Source organism: Chiloscyllium plagiosum, unplaced genomic scaffold (assembly GCF_037043375.1).
Source record: "Chiloscyllium plagiosum isolate Xiang-an unplaced genomic scaffold, Cpla_swu_hap1 HiC_scaffold_4, whole genome shotgun sequence".
Taxonomy (NCBI): Eukaryota; Metazoa; Chordata; class Chondrichthyes; order Orectolobiformes; family Hemiscylliidae; genus Chiloscyllium; species Chiloscyllium plagiosum.
Genome location: NW_028270142.1, coordinates 119,035,437 through 119,052,938, shown reverse-complemented (window position 1 = coordinate 119,052,938; position 17,502 = coordinate 119,035,437). Strand labels below are relative to the sequence as shown.

The 17,502-nt window shown below is 40.7% G+C and overlaps 1 protein-coding gene across 5 annotated transcripts in view; it reads right to left on the bottom strand.

The window, feature by feature from the left end:
* khdrbs3 (KH domain containing, RNA binding, signal transduction associated 3) overlaps positions 1–17,502 on the bottom strand; it is a 181,596-nt gene that overhangs the window by 75,829 nt on the left and 88,265 nt on the right. For all 5 annotated transcript variants that reach the window (XR_015757037.1, XR_015757038.1, XR_006311360.2 and 2 more), the window contains exon 5: positions 13,383–13,529. Coding sequence is in view for 1 of the 5 variants with exons in the window: in XM_043687862.2 (XP_043543797.1) it covers positions 13,383–13,529 (147 nt within the window). In the remaining 4 variants the exon portion in view is untranslated. The remainder of the gene's footprint in view (positions 1–13,382; positions 13,530–17,502) is intronic.

The window sequence follows — 17,502 nt, the reverse complement described above, 5'->3', positions numbered from 1 at the left end:
GGGGCCTGGGTAGTCTGGCAGTCATTTCTGAGATGCCTTTAATGTAAGGGAGTGTGGCTAGGGTTTCTGGATGTGTTTTGTCTGCTTGTTTGGGTTTGTTGCTGAGAAAATTGGTGGACTGTGTTCATTAGGTACCCATTCTTTTAGAATATACTGTATAGGTGATTTTCCTCTGCTCTGCGTAGTTCCTCTGTGCTACAGTGTATTGTGGCTCATTGAAATAAATGTTCAACCTGAGCTACAAATCTTCTCAAAACTCACTAACACCTATGGGCGAATTACACTAAAATAGGCCTGAAAATGGGAGACCAATGTCATCTGACAGAGCGCCACCCACAGACAGCCTTTAACTGCACAAACTGCACGAATAAGGAAACAGGTACTACCTGTCTTAAATACAAACTTCCCTTAACACAGTAGCCAAAGAATAGCAGAGCAAAATGGCCACAGAATGCTTAGAGAAATGACTAATGACGCCCACAACAGATTCCATAAATACAACCGGGAAATTTCACACCAAAACACTTTATTCACGAATGTATCAGTCCATGAAATGGACAGATAGTACAACAAGCCATAGATATTAGAGAGTGAGAAACACAAAAGGAAAAACTAGACAAACTTACAAAATAACACCACAGATAACGCAGAAGCATGGATAAAAACAAACTAGACAAACTTATCTGACCAACCCTTAAAACACTGAAAAAGCCGTCTTAGTAAGAGGATTAAATTACAACTTCCAGAATGCGGACAAGATTTCTTTGCAGCAATAGAAATAACATTGAAAGGCAACAAACTCACAGAAGAAACCCAGCAAACCATCAGACAGTCGCACCAGCATTAAGCAGGAAAAAGGAAGGAAACACAAGAAAGGAAAGCATAGAAGGACTAAAAAAAATAAAAACAAACAAACAAACAAACAAACAAACAAACAAACATTGTCATGCAGGTAGGATATCAGTCATTTTAAAATCAAAGACTACACAAAGATTGTGCTGCTTGCAGATACCAACACGTGGCGATGGGCCCAACCCCACAACTAGAGAACCAAATTATAGCCCTACTCAAAATAAAAGTCAGAAATCTGGAGAAATAAATAAGACAGACTTCCAAAAAATTAAATCAAACGGATTCAACACCACACTTCAACGGATTACCCAAAATTCACAAACCAGAATCCCCCTCACACCCATAGTCTCACTGCCTGGAACACCAACTTAAAGATTAAACTTCCTGAAGAAGGGCCTGTGCCCGAAACGTCGAATCTCCTGTTCCCTGGATGCTGCCTGACCTGCTGTGCTGTTCCAGCAATAAAGTTTCAACTTTGATCTCCAGCATCTGCAGACCTCACTTTCTCCAACTTAAAGATTAGCCAAGGAGCTACACCAAAGACTAAAATACATAGAAGACTCACACCACTCCATCCACTCTACCCAAGAAATCCTGAAGACCAAAGACACAGATATAAAAGTGGATGAAATAATGGTCTCCTTTGACATAACAGCCCTGTTCATATCCATCATCAATCTGGCCAAGGAAACACTGACTACACTATTAGAAGAACCAAAGACACATACACCAAAACATCTTCAACTTCATCAGCAAAGGACAATATCATCAAACTAGTGGACCTATGCCTTACCACCCACTTCACTTTCAACAACAAAACCCACAGACAAACCAATGGAATACCCATGGGATATCCAATATCAGGGTTTTTAGTAGAGGAAGCAATGCAGAGACTCAAACAAACAGCTCAGCTAACCATCCAACAAACTTTGGGTCTGCTACATGGATGACACCTTTGTCATCAGTAAATGAAACAAATTAGAGGAAACCTTCAAGATGATCAATAATATCCTTACTTGCATAAAATTCACTAAAGAGAAGGAAAACTACAAACTACTATTCCTCGATGTCACAGTAGAGCGAACAGCCAATGGGGAACTTCAATCCAGCATCTACAGGAAAACAACACGTATGGACCAAATACTGAACTACAGAAGCAATCATTCCAAAATCCACAAATGAAGCTGCATTAGAACATCATTTCAACAAACCTCCACACATTGCAGCACAAAGGAACTACGAAGAGCAGAGGAATATCAGCTACACACTGTATTCAAAAAGAACGAGTACCCAATGAACACTGTCCGATTTCTCAGCAACAAACTCAAACAAGCAGACAAAACACGTCCAGACACTCAAGCCACTCTCCTCTTCAGAGACATCTGAAACGACTGCCAAACTTCTCAGACCTCTTAGCATCACAGTAGCCCACAGACCCATCAACACACAAAAACAGCATCTAAGAGAACTTGAAAGACCCTATACAGACAAGCAAAACGAATGTCATTTACAAAATACCTTGCAGGAACTGTAACAAACTCAACATGGACAAACAGGCAGAAAGTTAGCCACCAGGATACATGAACATCAACTAGCCACAAAAAGACATGACATACGCTCATTAGTATCCTTACATACAAATGAAGGAGGACACCACATTGACTGGGACAATGCATCCATCCTAGGACAAGCCAAACAGAGACATGGGCAAGAATTCCTAGAAACATGGCATTCCAACTGGAATTCTACCAACAAACAGTGACTTGGATCCTATGTACAACCTGCTGAGAAAAATGTTCAGGATATGACATCGCCAACCCAAGGAAACTTAAAACAAATTAAAAAGTGGGCTATACCACCAGTGCTTCATCTGAAGGCTCCCTGAAGATGTTGCTACCTAGTATGGTGATGAAATATCTGAAAGTGAACCTTCCAGCTCAGCGAACAAATCTACATCCAGTATGTTACTTCTTTAAAGGATTCCAATAAAATTGTCTAAACAGGATTTTCACAACCTGGCCGATTCTTCTTGAGATTTGAGTGTCCAGTTAGCACCTCCTTGAAGATTGAAGATGTTGTTAGAACCAATGTAAATATCAAGCTATAGTTCGTAGAGTCAGATGTACAGCATTGAAACAGACCCTTGGGTCCAACCCGTCCATGTCAACCAGATATCCCAACCCAGTCTAGTCCCACCTGCCAGCACCTGGCCCATATCCCTCCAAACCCTTCCTATTCATATACCCATCCAAATGCCTCTTAAATGTTGCAATTGTACCAGCCTTCACCACTTCCTCTGGCAACTCATTCTACACATGTGCGAAAAAGTTGCCCCATAGGTCTTTTATATCTTTCCCCTCTCACCCTAAACCTATGCCCTCTAGTTCTGGACTCCCCGATCCAAGTGAAAAGACTTTGCCTATTTATCCTATCCACACTCCTGAATTTTGTAAACCTCTAAGGTCAGCCCTCAGCCTCAGACGCTCCAAGGAAAACAGCCCCAGCCTGTTCAGCCTCTCCCCATAGTTCAAGTCTTCCAACCTGGCAACATCTTTGTAAATCTTTTCTGAACCTTTTCAAGTTTCACAGTAGCTTTCTGATGGGAAGGAGACCAGAATTGCACGCAATATTCCAACAGTGGCCTAACCAATGTCCTGTACAGCCGCAACATGGACCTCCCAACTCCTGTACTCAATACTCTGACCAATAAAGAAAATCATACCAAACGCCTTCTTCACTATCCTATCTACCTGCGACTCCACTTTCAAGGAACTATGAACTTGCATTCCAAGGTCTATTTGTTCAGCAACATTCCCTAGGACCTTACCATTAAGTGTATAAGTCCTGCTAAGATTTGCTTTCTCAAAATGCAGCGCCTCACATTTATCTGAATTAAACTCCATCAGCCACGTGTCGGCCAATTGGCCGATCTGATCAAAATCCTGTTGTAATCGGAGGTAGCCTTCTTCGCTGTCCACGACACCTCCAATTTTGGTGTCATCTGCAAACTTACTAACTGTACTTCTTATGCTTGCATCCAAATCATTTATGTATTCTTTAGTTTCCAGTCTTCGGCCTGTCTCCATTCTTGAAGAGTTATATTTGCTACATTTTTTCAAAATTTGGAAATTTCAGGAAAACAATTAACACCAGTGTACATACACTCATTTGTTACCACCTTTAATTCCCTCGGATGGAAGTCCACAGGACCCAGAAACTTCTCAATCAGCAGTTCCATCAGTTTGCTCTGTGGTATTTCCCCTGGTATTATAATTTCACTAAGTTCCTCCATTTCTTCAAACTCCAAATTTACAACTAATCACTGGGATATGCCTTGTACCCTCTCGTGAAGGCAGAAACAAAATATTATTTGTTCATTTATTATCGACAATTAAATCCCCAATCTTAAGAGGACCAACACTTCACATACTCCTTTCCTTTTAAGATACTTAAGCAAACCCTTGTTTACTGTTTTTACATTTCTAGCCAGCTTCCTCTCAGCCTCTAATTTATTAGTCCTGATTCACCATTCTCTGTCGCTTTATATTCTGACTAGTCATCTGACCTGCTATTCATATTTGCTCATTCATTTATTTGTCCCTGGACACTGACACACTACTTACCTTTAGTTAACCACAGATGGTGGGTCTAATCCTTGGAACCTTATTTTGAATAGTAGGAACTACTTATATAGATTCTAAAATTTCCCTTTAAGAATTCTGACATCACTTATCTTTCTGGTAGCTCAGCTTTCATATTCATAAAGTTAGCTTTTCTAAAAGAGGATAAAATATGGTCTTAGACCCATTCTTCTCACTTCCAAACTGGATGCAAAATAAAAACATGGTCATTGTTATCTAGAGGTGTTGTCACTCAGATAAAATTAATCCTGTCAGATTATATCATCAAATTTGGAATAGCTTGTTCTGATTGGAGAACATGCTGTTCTAAGAAACTCTCAAAGTATTCTATGAACTTATAAATGCTCCTATTACCAATTAGAATTTTCCAGTTTATGTGCAAATTAAAATCATCCATCATTACTGTTGTTCTTTTATTATGAGCACCTAATTAATCATCTTGTACGATTTGTTCTACATTGTGGCTATGGAGTTCTGTAAATCATCCGTACAAATTACTTTTCCATATTACTCATGACCTCCATACAAACAGACAGTAAGGTACGAAACCTAATGTGAACAATTTTAAAATAGGATATTAAAGGACTGAAATTACACTAAGATAGGAAATTTCAAGTAGACATCAGTGTAATATCTTAGCTCAGGGCCTCCACACGTGGTCTGACTGCCACTGCCAGACCCCAGTCCAACAGCTGTCCCCACTCTGCTCAAAGCCCCAGACTGCTCTATACCAACACTCAGCAGTTCCAAGGTGAGTCCCAGAGCAGTATACAGGCTGCAAGCTCCAGGCAGAGACTGGTGCGGGGGGTGGCAGTGCTGGCTTACCTTGGAGCAGCTGAGTGCCGATACACAGCAGTCTGGGGCTTGGAGCGGAGTAGGGACAGCTGCGGGACTGGGGTCTGGCACGGGTGGTCAGAGCACACATGGAGGCTCTGTGCTCAGATGTTAGACATTTCAGTGTATTTGAAATTTCATACCTTACTGTAAAGTCAACCCTTTAATGAGGTCTTATTTTAAGCTTATTTTTCAACTAGTAACGCAACTACTTTTATTTCTCTGCTGTATAAAAGAATTAATCTTAGGTGCAAGTACCTATGTTCTTGCCATAAGACAGCAGATATTGTAAAAGTTTTTCACTGCACTCCTAAAATGGAGTACACGTGACAATAAAAGGACATTGCATTGTAACTGAACCATGGTCATCACTAACTATTACGCCAATACCATCTTTGATGAGGACAATTACCCTCTCATCAATCTTCCTATTCTTCCTAAGAATCCATTAAGAGTAAAACGTAAGAGGCTATTAGGCCCATCGTGTCTGTCCCAGCTCTCCAAATGACCGTTATATCTTTACGTAATTTTTCTACCTATTTCTTGTCACCCTGCATAAAGCTTCTATTCAAAAGCACTGACTTCTTCAATGTCTCTTACCAAACTTATGCCATTAGTATCAGGGCCAAGTCACAAATACCTATCATTTTACAATATAGCTTTTTACAATATATGTTAATGATATAGAAGATGGTATTAGTAATAACATTAGCAAATTTGATGATACTAAGTTGGGTGGCAGGGTGAAATGTGATGAGGATGTTAGGAGATTACAGGGTGACCTGGACAAGTTAGGCAAGTGGTCAGATGCATGGTAGATGCAGTTTAATATGGATAAATGTATGGTTATCCACTTTGGTGGCAAGAACAGGAAGGCAGATTGCTACCTAAATGAAATCAATTTAGGGAAAGAGGCAGTACAAAGAGATCTGGGTGTTCTTGTACACCAGTCAATGAAGGCAAGCATGCAGGTACAGCAGGTAGTGAAGAAGGCTAATAGCATGCTGGCCTTCATAACAAGAGGGATTGAGTATAGAAGCAAAGAGGTTCTTCTGCAGCTGTACAGGGCCCTGGTGAGACCACACCTAGAGTACTGTGTGCAGTTCTGGTCTCCAAATTTGAGGAAAGACATTCTGGCTATTGAGGGAGTGCAGCGTAAGTTCACAAGGTCAATTCCTGGAATGGCGGGATTACCTTACACTGAAAGACTGGAGCGATTGAGCTTGTATACCCTTGAGTTTAGAAGGCTAAGAAGGGATCTGATTGAGACATAAGGTTATTAAAGGATTGGACACTCTGGAGGCAGGAAACATGTTTCCAATGATGGGCAAGTGCCGAACCAGAGGACACAGCTTAAAAATACAGGGTAGACCATTTAGGACAGAGATGAGGAGAAACTTCTTCACCCAGAGAGTGGTGGCTGTGTGGAATGCTCTGCCCCAGAGGGCAGTGGAGGCCCAGTCTATGGATTCATTTAAGAAAGAGTTGGATAGAGCTCTCCAGGATAGTGGAATCAAGGGTTATGGAAATAAGTCAGGAACAGGATACTGATTAAGGATGATCAGCCATGATCATTTGAATGGTGGTGCAGGCTCAAAGAGCAGAATGGCCTACTCTTGCACCTAATGTCTAATTTCTATCTTTATTAGATTTCAGATAGCTTGATTTGAGATCACAGAATCCACTGAATACTGCCAGCCTCTCATCCCTTTAAATTCACGCTGACAAGGTTTTTTTTGTCTTAATATCTGCCCAACACTACTTTTGTGCATTATTGGAACTTTTGACTGGGCAAATTACTGTAAAAGATATTACTGCCCTATTCAAAGTGCACGCTTGGTGGTCCCAGCTAACATTCCCCCCACCGGTAAAATAGTGCTTTTATTTGTGTGACACTGCTGTTGGCAATAGCTATATATTTACAAGCTTGAATTTTCATTGCAGTGAATTAACTAAATAGTAATAGCTTCAATTTTTTTCTATTAAATCCAAGCTAAAAAGGAAACTAACAAGCCTATCTTTCTAAACAGCTCAAGAGACCAAAGACCTGCTGCAGTCTATCCTAATGAGAAAATTGTTCACTAACACAAGTTCATTGCCTCATTCTATTGGTCTCACTCTGTTCTTCTTCCAAAGGATGCAAGGATATTGTTTATGCAACAGCAACCTGCACTTCCATAAAGCATTTAGTGCAAGAAATCATCCTCAAGCATTTGATAGGGAGGGAGGGAGAATTAAGCAAAGTGTTATTGAAAGAAGTTAACAAGGTACTCAAGAAGAATTTTTAACACACCAAAAGCAGCAAGACAAATAGGTGTAAGGGAGCAAATTCCAATGCCATCATGATCAACAAACTAATTATTTTCAACTTAAAAATAGAATGAAATCTGATATGTTCAATGTGCACTCATTTAATACATCCATTTTTTCTTGGCTGTTTAACTGACCTGACTGCAGATGCTGGAGATCAGAGTAGAGTGTGTGATGCTGGAGGAGCATCGACATTTCGGACACAAGTCCTTCATCAAGAATGCTGATTCCTGATGAAGGGCTTATGCCCGAAACATAACTCTCCTGCTCCTTGGATGCTGCCTGACCTGCTGTGCTCTTCCAGCACCATACACAACTCTGCAGGACTAAAGTATCTATATACTACAATTCAACCTGGTGACATGGTTTAGAGATTTAGGAATCAAGGTGTTGTCATTCCCAGAAAAAAAGTGCAATAGAATTGAGAAACAAGTTACCAACAAAGACATTAATGAACAACAAATGGATTCAGAGGATTATATGAGCTAATGGAGAGAAGGCTTATTCATAAGTATTAAGTTAGCCTGCAGCAGTTTGTGTAGAGAAATAAGTGCTATTTTCTGGGTCTGCAGATTGGAAGGAGGAAAAATGGCCCTTAGAGGAGTGATATACTTTTCTTGTCGGATGTGGGAGTTCAGGGAGAGTTTACATGTCACTGAGGATTAGATCTTCAATAAATGCCATTGGTTGGCATTAAAAGGAATCGGCTGGAGCAACAGTTAGAGGCAATGAGGAATTTACAAGAGCAAGGGGGTGTGATGGATGGCAGTTATAGGAAGGGAAAAAAGTCGCAGATACAGTGATATAGATGGGTTCACTCCAGAAAAGGAGGGGTAGGCAGGTAGCGCAGGAATCTTCTGTGGCTATCCCCTGAAGAAGGGCTTATGCCCAAAACGTCGATTCTCCGGTTCCTTGGATGCTGCCTGACTTGCTGCGCTTCTCCAGCAACACTTTCAGCTCTGATCTCCAGCATCTGCAGCCCTCACTTTCTCCTCGAAGATTTTATCCCCATTTCAAACAAGTATGCTGTTTTGGAAAATGTAGGTGGTGATGGATTCTCATGTGAATGTAGCATGAACAGCCAGTTTCTTGTATCGAGACTGGCTCTAATGCAACGAGGGATATGCTGGGTTCCAAGAGATCCATTGTGTTAGGGGACTCTCTACTCAGGAGGTACAGACAGACGTTTCTGTGGCCAGCAGCAAAAATCAGAATGGTGTGTTGCCTCCCTGGTGCCAGGATCAAAAGATGGCTTAGAAAGGGGAGAGGGACCAGCAGGAGGTCATTGTACACATTGGTACCAATGACAGGAAGGAAAAAGGATGAGATTCTGAAGGGAGAATGTAGAAAGTTTGGCAGGAAGTTAAGAAGGAGCTCTTCAAGGGTAGTAATATCCAGATTACCCCCAGTGCTACGAGCTGAGAGTAGGAATAGGAGGATAGAGCAGATGAATGCATGGCTGAGGAGCTGGTGAATGGGAGAAAGATTCACATTTTTGGATCATTGGAATCTCTTCTGGGGTAAAAGTGACCTGTTACAAGAAGGACTGATTGCACCCGAATTGCAAAGGGACGAATATACTGATAGGGGGTTTTGCTAGAGCTGCTCAGGATGATTTAAAATAGTAAGGTGGGAGGGTGGGAACCAAGGAGATAATGAGGAAAGAAATCAATCTGAGACTAGTACAGTTGAGAAAAGCAGCAAGTCAAACAAACAGTCAGGGAAGGTAGGGGCAAAGCAGAGAACAAGGTAGGACTGGTAAATTAAACTGCATTTATTTCAATGCAAGAGGCTGAACAGGGAAGGCAAATGGACTCTGGGCATGGTTAGGAAGATGGGACTGGGATATCTTAGCAATTACAGAATGTGGCTCAGGGATGGACAAGATGTTCCAGGATACAAATGCTACAGGAAGGACAGAAAGAGAGGCAAAAGAGGAAGGCGAGTGGCATTTTTGATAAGGGATAACAATACAGCTTTACTGAGGGAGTATATTCCCAGAAATACATCCAGGGACATTTGAGTGGAACTGAGAAATAAGACAGGGATGATCACCTTATTGGGATTGTATTATAGACCCCCTAATAGTCAGTCATCGGAAAATTGAGATACATACTTTTAGGGAGATCTCAGTTATTTGTAAGAATAACAGTGTGTGTTTATGGTAGGGGATTTTAACTTGCCAAACATAGACTGGGACAGGATGTAAGTTTGCTCACCGAGTTGGAAGGTTTGTTTTCAGATGTTCCGCCACCATGCTAAATAACATCAGTGAGCCTCTGGTGAAGCACTGGTGGTGTGGACCATTTTTATTTATGTGTTTAGGTTTCCTCAGGTTTTCCTGTGGTGATTTCTTGCTCTTTTTCACAGGAGGTGGTAAATGGGATCCAAGTTAATGTAATCTTTGAAATGTTGGCATCATGGTAGCCCACAAACCCACCAATACACGAAAACAGCAGCTAATGAACTTGAAAGGCCCAATACAGACAACAAGCAAAATTAATGTCATTTACAAAATTCCTTGTAAGAACTGTAATAAGCACTACATCAGACAAACAGGCAGAAAACTAGCCACCAAGATATAATGAACATCAACTAGCCACAAAATGATATGACCCACTCTCACTAGTATCCTTACATATAGATAAGGAAGGATACCACTTCGACTAGGACATCCATCCTAGGACGAGCCAAACTGAGACATGTGAGAATTCCTAGAAGTATGGCATTCCAACTGGAATTCTAAACAAACATATTAACTTAGATCCCATTTACCACCCTCCTGTAGGGAAAGAACAGGAAATGACATCACCAACCCAAGGAAACCCAAACACAAACAAAAAGCAGGCCATAACACCAGTGCTTCATCCAGAGGCTCACTGATGTTTCGTCACCATACTAGGTAGCATCTGAAAACAAACCTCCGAGCTCAGTGAGCAAACCTACATCCAGAGCTACAAACTGGGCCACAACCCTTCTCAAAACTCGCTAATAGACTGGGACTACCACACAGTGTTAAAGATTTAGATGGAGAGGAATTTGTTACGTGTGCACAGGGAAATTTTGATTCAGTTTGTGGACATACCAAGAGAAAGTGCAAAATTTGACCTACTCTTGGGAAATACGGCAGGGCAGATGTCTGAGGCATCAGTGGGGGAGCGCTTTGGGGCTAGCAACCATAATTCTATTAGATTTAAAATAGTGATGGAAAAGGATAGACCAGATCCACAAGTTGAAGTCTTAAATTGCAGGAAAGCAAATTTTGACGGTATTAGGCAAGAACTTTCAAAAGCTGATTAGAGGCAGATGTTTGCAGGTAAAAGGGATGGTTGGAAAATGGGAAGCCTTCATAAATGAGATAGGGAGAGTGCAGAGAGAGTATATTCCTGTTAAGGTGAAAAGAAAGACTGGTAGGTGTAGGGAATGCTGGATGACAAAAGAAATTGAGGGTTTGGTTAAGAAAAAGGAGGAAGCATATGTCAGGAGACAGGAGAGATCAAGTGAATCCTTTGAAGAGTATAAAGGCAGTAGGAGTATATTTAAGAGGGAAATCAGGAGGGCAAAAAGGGGACATGAAATCACTTTGGCAAATAGGATTAAGGAGAATCAAAAAGGTTTTTACAATACATGAAGGATAAAAGGGTAACTAGGAAGACTATAGGGCTACTGAAAGGTCAGCAAGACTGCCTTTGTGTGGAGCCACAGGAGATGGGGGAAGATACTAAATGAGTATTTTGCATCAGTAAGTATTGTGGAAAAGGACATGGAAAATATAGAATGTAGGGAAATAGATGGTGACATCTTGAAAAATGTCCAGATTACAGAGGATCAAGTGCTGGAAACGCATAAAAAAGTGGATTAATCCTAGGACTTGATCAGGTGTATCCTAAAACTCTGTGGGAAGCAAGGGAAGTAATTGCTGGGCCCCTTGTTGAGGTATTTGTACCATCAATAGTCTCATGTGAGGTGCTGAAAGTCTGGAAGGTTGGCCAACATGGTGCCACTTATTAAGAAGGGTGGTAAGGACAAGCTAGGGAACTACAGACTGGTGAGCCAGACATCGGTGGTGGCAAGTTGTTGGATGGAATCCAGAGGGACAGAATGTATGTGAATTTGGAAAGGCAAGGACTGATTAGGGATAGTCAACATGGCTTTGTGCATGGGAAATCATGTCTCACAACTTGATTGAGTTTTTTGAAGTAATAATAAAAAGGATTGATGAGGGCAGCGTGGTGGATGTGATCTATGTGGACTTCAGTAAAGATGTTCGACCAAGGTTCCCCATGGGAGACTGGTTGGCAAGGTTAGATCTCATGGAAGACAAGGAGAACTAGCCATCTGGATATAGAATGGGCTCAAAACAAGGGAGAAAACAGAGGGTGGTGGTGGGAGGGTTGCTTGTCAGACTGGAGGCCAGTGACCAGTGGAGTGCCACAAGGGTCAGTGCTGGGTCCACTGCTTTTCATCATTTATATATATGGTTTGGATGTGAGCATTAGAGGTATAGTTAGTAAGTTTGCAGATGACACCAAAATTGGTGGTGTAATGAATAACGAAGGAGGTTACCTCAGATTACAACAGGACCTTGATCAGATGAGCCAATGGGCCGAGAAGTGGCAGATGGAGTTTAATTCAGATAAATGTGAGGTGCTGCATTTTGGGAAAGCAAATTTTAGCAGGACATATATACTTAAATGGTAAGGTCCAAGGGAGTGTTGCTGACAAAGAGACCTTTGAGGAGAAAGTGAGGACTGCAGATGCTGGAGATCAGAGCTGAAAATGTGTTGCTGGAAAAGCGCAGGTCAGGCAGCATCCAAGGAGCAGGAGAATCAACGTTTCGGGCATGAGCCATCCTGAAGAAGGGCTCATGCCAGAAACAGACCTTGGAGTGCAGGCTCAAAGCTCCTTGAAAGTAGAGTCACAGGTAGGTGGGATAGTGAAGGCAGCATTTGGTATACTTTTCTTTATTCAGAGTATTGAGTACAGGAGTTGGGAGGCATGCTGCAGCTGTACAGGACATTGGTTAGGCCACTGTTGGAATATTGAGTGCAATCTCGTCTCCTTCCTAATGGAAAAATGTTGTGAAACTTGAAAGGGTGCAGAAACGATTTACAGGGTTGGAGGATTTGAGCTCAAGGGAGAGGTTGAATAGGCTGGGGCTGTTTTCCCTGGAGCATCGGAGGCTGAGGGGGTGACCTTAGAGGTTTACAAAATTATGAGGGGCATGGATAGGATAAACAGACACACAGTCTTTTCCCTGTGGTGGGGGAGGCCAGAACTAGAGGGCTTAGGTTTAGGGTGAGAGCAAAGATACAGAAGAGATCTAAGGGCAACTTTTTCACACAGAGGATGGTAAGTGTATGGAATGGGCTGCCAGAGGCTAGTACAGTTGCAACATTTAAAAAAGGCATCTGGATGGGTATATGAATAGGAAGGGTTTGGAGGGATATGGGCTGGGTGCCGACAAGTGGGACTAGATTGGGTTGGGATATCTGGTCAGCATGGATGGGTTGGAGCAAAGGTCTGTTTCCATGCTGTACATCTCTCTGACCTTAAGGCACAGCAGAGGCATACATTTAAGAATACACTATAGGACACTAGTTTGTTTGGGTTACATTTGCTTTTAGATGTTCTAACTTGTGTATTCTTAGAATTATTTATTCAAATTATAGTTCATAGACAAAATAAAAACACAATGTTCCCATATGAAACATTGGGATTGTGAAGAACGATTTGAACACTGACCGGTATGAGAAACTTCTTCACTTCCTCTAGAGCATGTCCCATTCTTGCATATGCCTCGGATGGTGGAGCAAACACTTCAATCAATACATGGAGATCTTCATTAAGATGTGCATATTTTGATTCTCCACTTTTTCTTAGCTCTTCTTCCTTAATAAATATGGAGAGAAAAAAATTAGCTGACTTGATCAGTACATCACAATATTACTTCAAAGCTCTGGGTGTGGTGCAAGTGTTGTTTGTACTTTCAATTATTCTTTGTCCATACCTTTTTCAATATGTCTGGTATAGTGTATATTAAGACTGCAGTTGTTGTCACATACTTTGTACTGTAGAAATCTTCAACAGCACAGCATAAAAGTTGCCAAAGACCAAAAATAAATTTTGCAGCATTAATTTTTCTCACTTAAATCATATCTTCATGCAAGATGAGAAGATTTGTAGCTCAGGTGGAGGTTCACTCACTGAGCTGAAGGTTCATTTTCAGAGGTTTCATCACCATACTGGTAACATCAGTGAGCCTCCAGACTAACCACTGCTGATGATTCCTAATTTCTATTTATATGTTTGGGTTTCTTTGGATTGGTGGTGTAGTTTCTGGTGATGTCATTTCCTGTTCTTTTTCTCAGGTGATGGTACATCGGGTCCAAGTCAATTTGTTTGTTGAGAAGAGATTCCTCATCTCTGTCCAAACTGGATGATACTTTTATGGGAGAGTCTAGGATCAGCAGCCTTAATCTGTGTAAAGTAAGTAATCTCTGTCTATCCTGTTAATACCCTGAAGTATCTTGTATGTTTCAAGAAGGTAGTTTCTCATTCATCTAAACTGCAATGAGTACTGAACCCACGTGCCTACTCATTTCATAAGGAAACCCTTCCATACCTGGGATCAATCTTGATGAAACTATTCTGGACTGCCTTTAAATGGCATTATGTCTTTCATTAGATAAGGGGAGCAAAATTGCTCATGCCATTCCAAGAGTGATTTAACTAGTACCTTGCATAAGATTACCAAGATCTTTGTTTTTTAATACTCCATTCCCTTTGAAATACAGGTTGTTCTGCTATAATGCATGTTTCATTATCAATTTGCTATAACATGATTGATGAATTGGGGACACTGTTTAAATGGTGCTGCTGTTACATGATTTTCTTTTAGCATGGGACTGCACAAGAACAGAACTGCTAGGTTATAGCAGAACTAACTGTAAAAGGCAAACATTCAATTTTTCCTCCCTCTTACTGATTGAACCCTGATGTTAATTTTGAGATTTATGCATCAACATGTCTAAAACCCTTTGAGCTATAGCTTTCTGCAGTCTTTGTTTAAATAATATTTACCTCAGCAACCCATTTTGCCAAAGTGCATAACCAAATTATATTCCACCTACCAAGTTTTTGCCCAAACACTTAACCTGTCTTTATCCCATTATAGACTCCAAGGTCACCCTCATTATTTGTCTTAACATCGATTTTTGTGTCATCCACAAACTTGGTAACTGTACTTTCACCTCCCTCATCCAAGTCATTAAAATAAGTTTAAATAATGGTGGCCTCAGCACTATTTACCAATTGATATGCTGAAAATGCCCCATATCCTAATTCTGTCTTAATTGGTCAATCCTCTATCACTGCTAATATCTCCAAAATCATGGATGCTTCAGTGGTCTAACATGTGGTACCTTATTAAATGCCTTTGGAAGTCCAAATATTTTACATCTCCTGATCCTCCTTTTTTTCCTAGTCTTGTTATTGCATCAGAAAAATTGTACTAAATGTCAGGAATTTTCCTTTCATGAAAATGTGCTGACTCTGATTATGTTATGTATTTCTAAATGCTCAGCCATCGCATTCTTTATAATAAACACTAACATTTTCCCCAGTGACAGACATTAAGCTAAACTTGCCTTTCTGAATAAGGGTGTTACATTGGAAAACTGACAATCAGGAATTTTTCTAGAATATAAAGAATTTGTCAAAGATTACTAACACTATGATGATCCACTATGTCTTGCTGCATTCCATTAAATCGAAGGGACTTGTCAATATTTAACCTATTAGTTTCTATAGTACTTTTTCCTGTAGTGGTTATTATATTTTGTTTCCTCTTTTCCTTCACTACCTGGATTACTTGGTAATTTTGAAATGCTGTGCGTTTTCCAATAAGATGTTGAATAAATAATTTACATCATTGTGGCATTGCCATTTCCTTTTAATTTGAAGCTATTCTTAAAATCCCCGATTAACCATGGTCAGCTTATCCCCTTTCTAGTATCCTTCTTACTCATTGGGATACATCTTTTGTGAATCAGGATCTTTTTCCTTAAACATTTGCCGTTATTCAAGTGTAAACTCCTTTCCCAGTCCACTCCAGGTAACTCTGCCTTACTCATTAGTAAATACTGTTACTTAAATTCAGCATAGTTGTTTCTAACCCAAGTTTCTCACTCTCAAACTGACTGCTAATTTCTACTATGTTTTCTGGTCACTTTTCTAGAGGATCCTTTACTCAGTTATTTATCTGAACACATTCAACATCACGAGTTGCATTTGGAAGCAAACCAGTATCTCTTAAAAAGCAAGGCCCATTCTGTCCAGCCTAATTTTGGAACTGCTCACAGAAAATGATGGCAGAATACAAGATATTCTGACTGTACTTTAAGGAAATTAGATAATACCTATCATTAAGAGTCTAGAATATCCTCCAGCAAACTCTCAGAAGTTAGAGGATAGCCATGGCAGTCTAGGCTAAAATTTAACTTTGCAGACCTAAGTACAATGCCGTAACAAGTTCAATGACCTTAACAGTCAAAGTCAGTTAATGCATCTTCAAATGCCACATTTATCAATCAGCAGCCTTGCACATTGGAGCGTAATGGTGAACAGTGCCCTGCTTTCAATCAATAAATACTTAAGTGTAACGTCTCTATCGTTACCTCTCCCGTGCTAAAATGAACATTGCTACGATTCTCACAACCACATTTCTTAGATTGCACACGCTGCCTGTTAATCAGCCATTAAAGACATATCATCCAAATAAACTGTACATCTTCATTAAACATTCTTCCCCTCTCTCATACAAAGAAAGATATTGCATAATTGCTTTCTATCAGGGTATAGGCACTCACTATCATAGCACTGAGTCCACAGCCTCATTTAGAGTTTAAACAATGAAAGATAATATTTTCATAACTACCCTCCTTCTCTCATCTCATTTTTCAATATTACACAGGCCTAGACTTCTGTTTCCATGTTAAAGATGAGAGAGATATGGCTTACCTTCTAACCATATGTTGTGGAGGTAGCTTTTACCCTAAATTTTATTTTTAAGGTGATTTTAAGGTAGTGTTCCAAATTATTCAATTAGGCCACCAATAAAGTTTAATCAAGACACACTTTGTTCTTACAATGCAATTAAAATTTAACAAAAATAAAGAATCTTATAACTTCAAGATATGGCATACTTAACAAGACAATGTATTATTTAACTACCAGTCATCAACTGTTTCAATACAGGCAACATTCTGTATATCCATCCTTTGGCAAAATGCAATGCAGCAAAACATTAGGATTCTCACGTGCCTCTCCAGTCCAGTAAAAAGAAACAATCTGTCCCTGTGATTTCTCAGAAAATCTCTGTCCATGTCTTCAATCTAATAGCAATGCCTGCCCACTTATGATTCTTTTGTCTTCGCCTCAAAAACAAACACCCAGGGAGAAACCCTGCGTGGGTGGCACGGTGGTTAGCACTGCTGCCTCACAGCGCCTGAGACCCGGGTTCAATTCCCACCTCAGGCGACTGACTGTGTGGAGTTTGCACGTTCTCCCAGCGTCTGCGTGGGTTTCCTCCGGGTGCTCCGGTTTCCTCCCACAGTCCAAAGATGTGCAGGTCAGGTGAATTGGCCATGCTAAATTGCCCGTAGTGTTAGGTAAGGGGTATGGGTGTGTTGCGCTTCGGCGGGTCGGTGTGGACTTGTTGGGCCGAAGGGCCTGTTTCCACACTGTAATGTAATCTAATCTAAAAAAACCCAAAGCTATTTACAAACTACCAGCTGGGCATGACTGTGACAAAAGCCTTCTGCAAGAGAAACAGGGTTTCTTAAATGTACAGTATCATCACAGG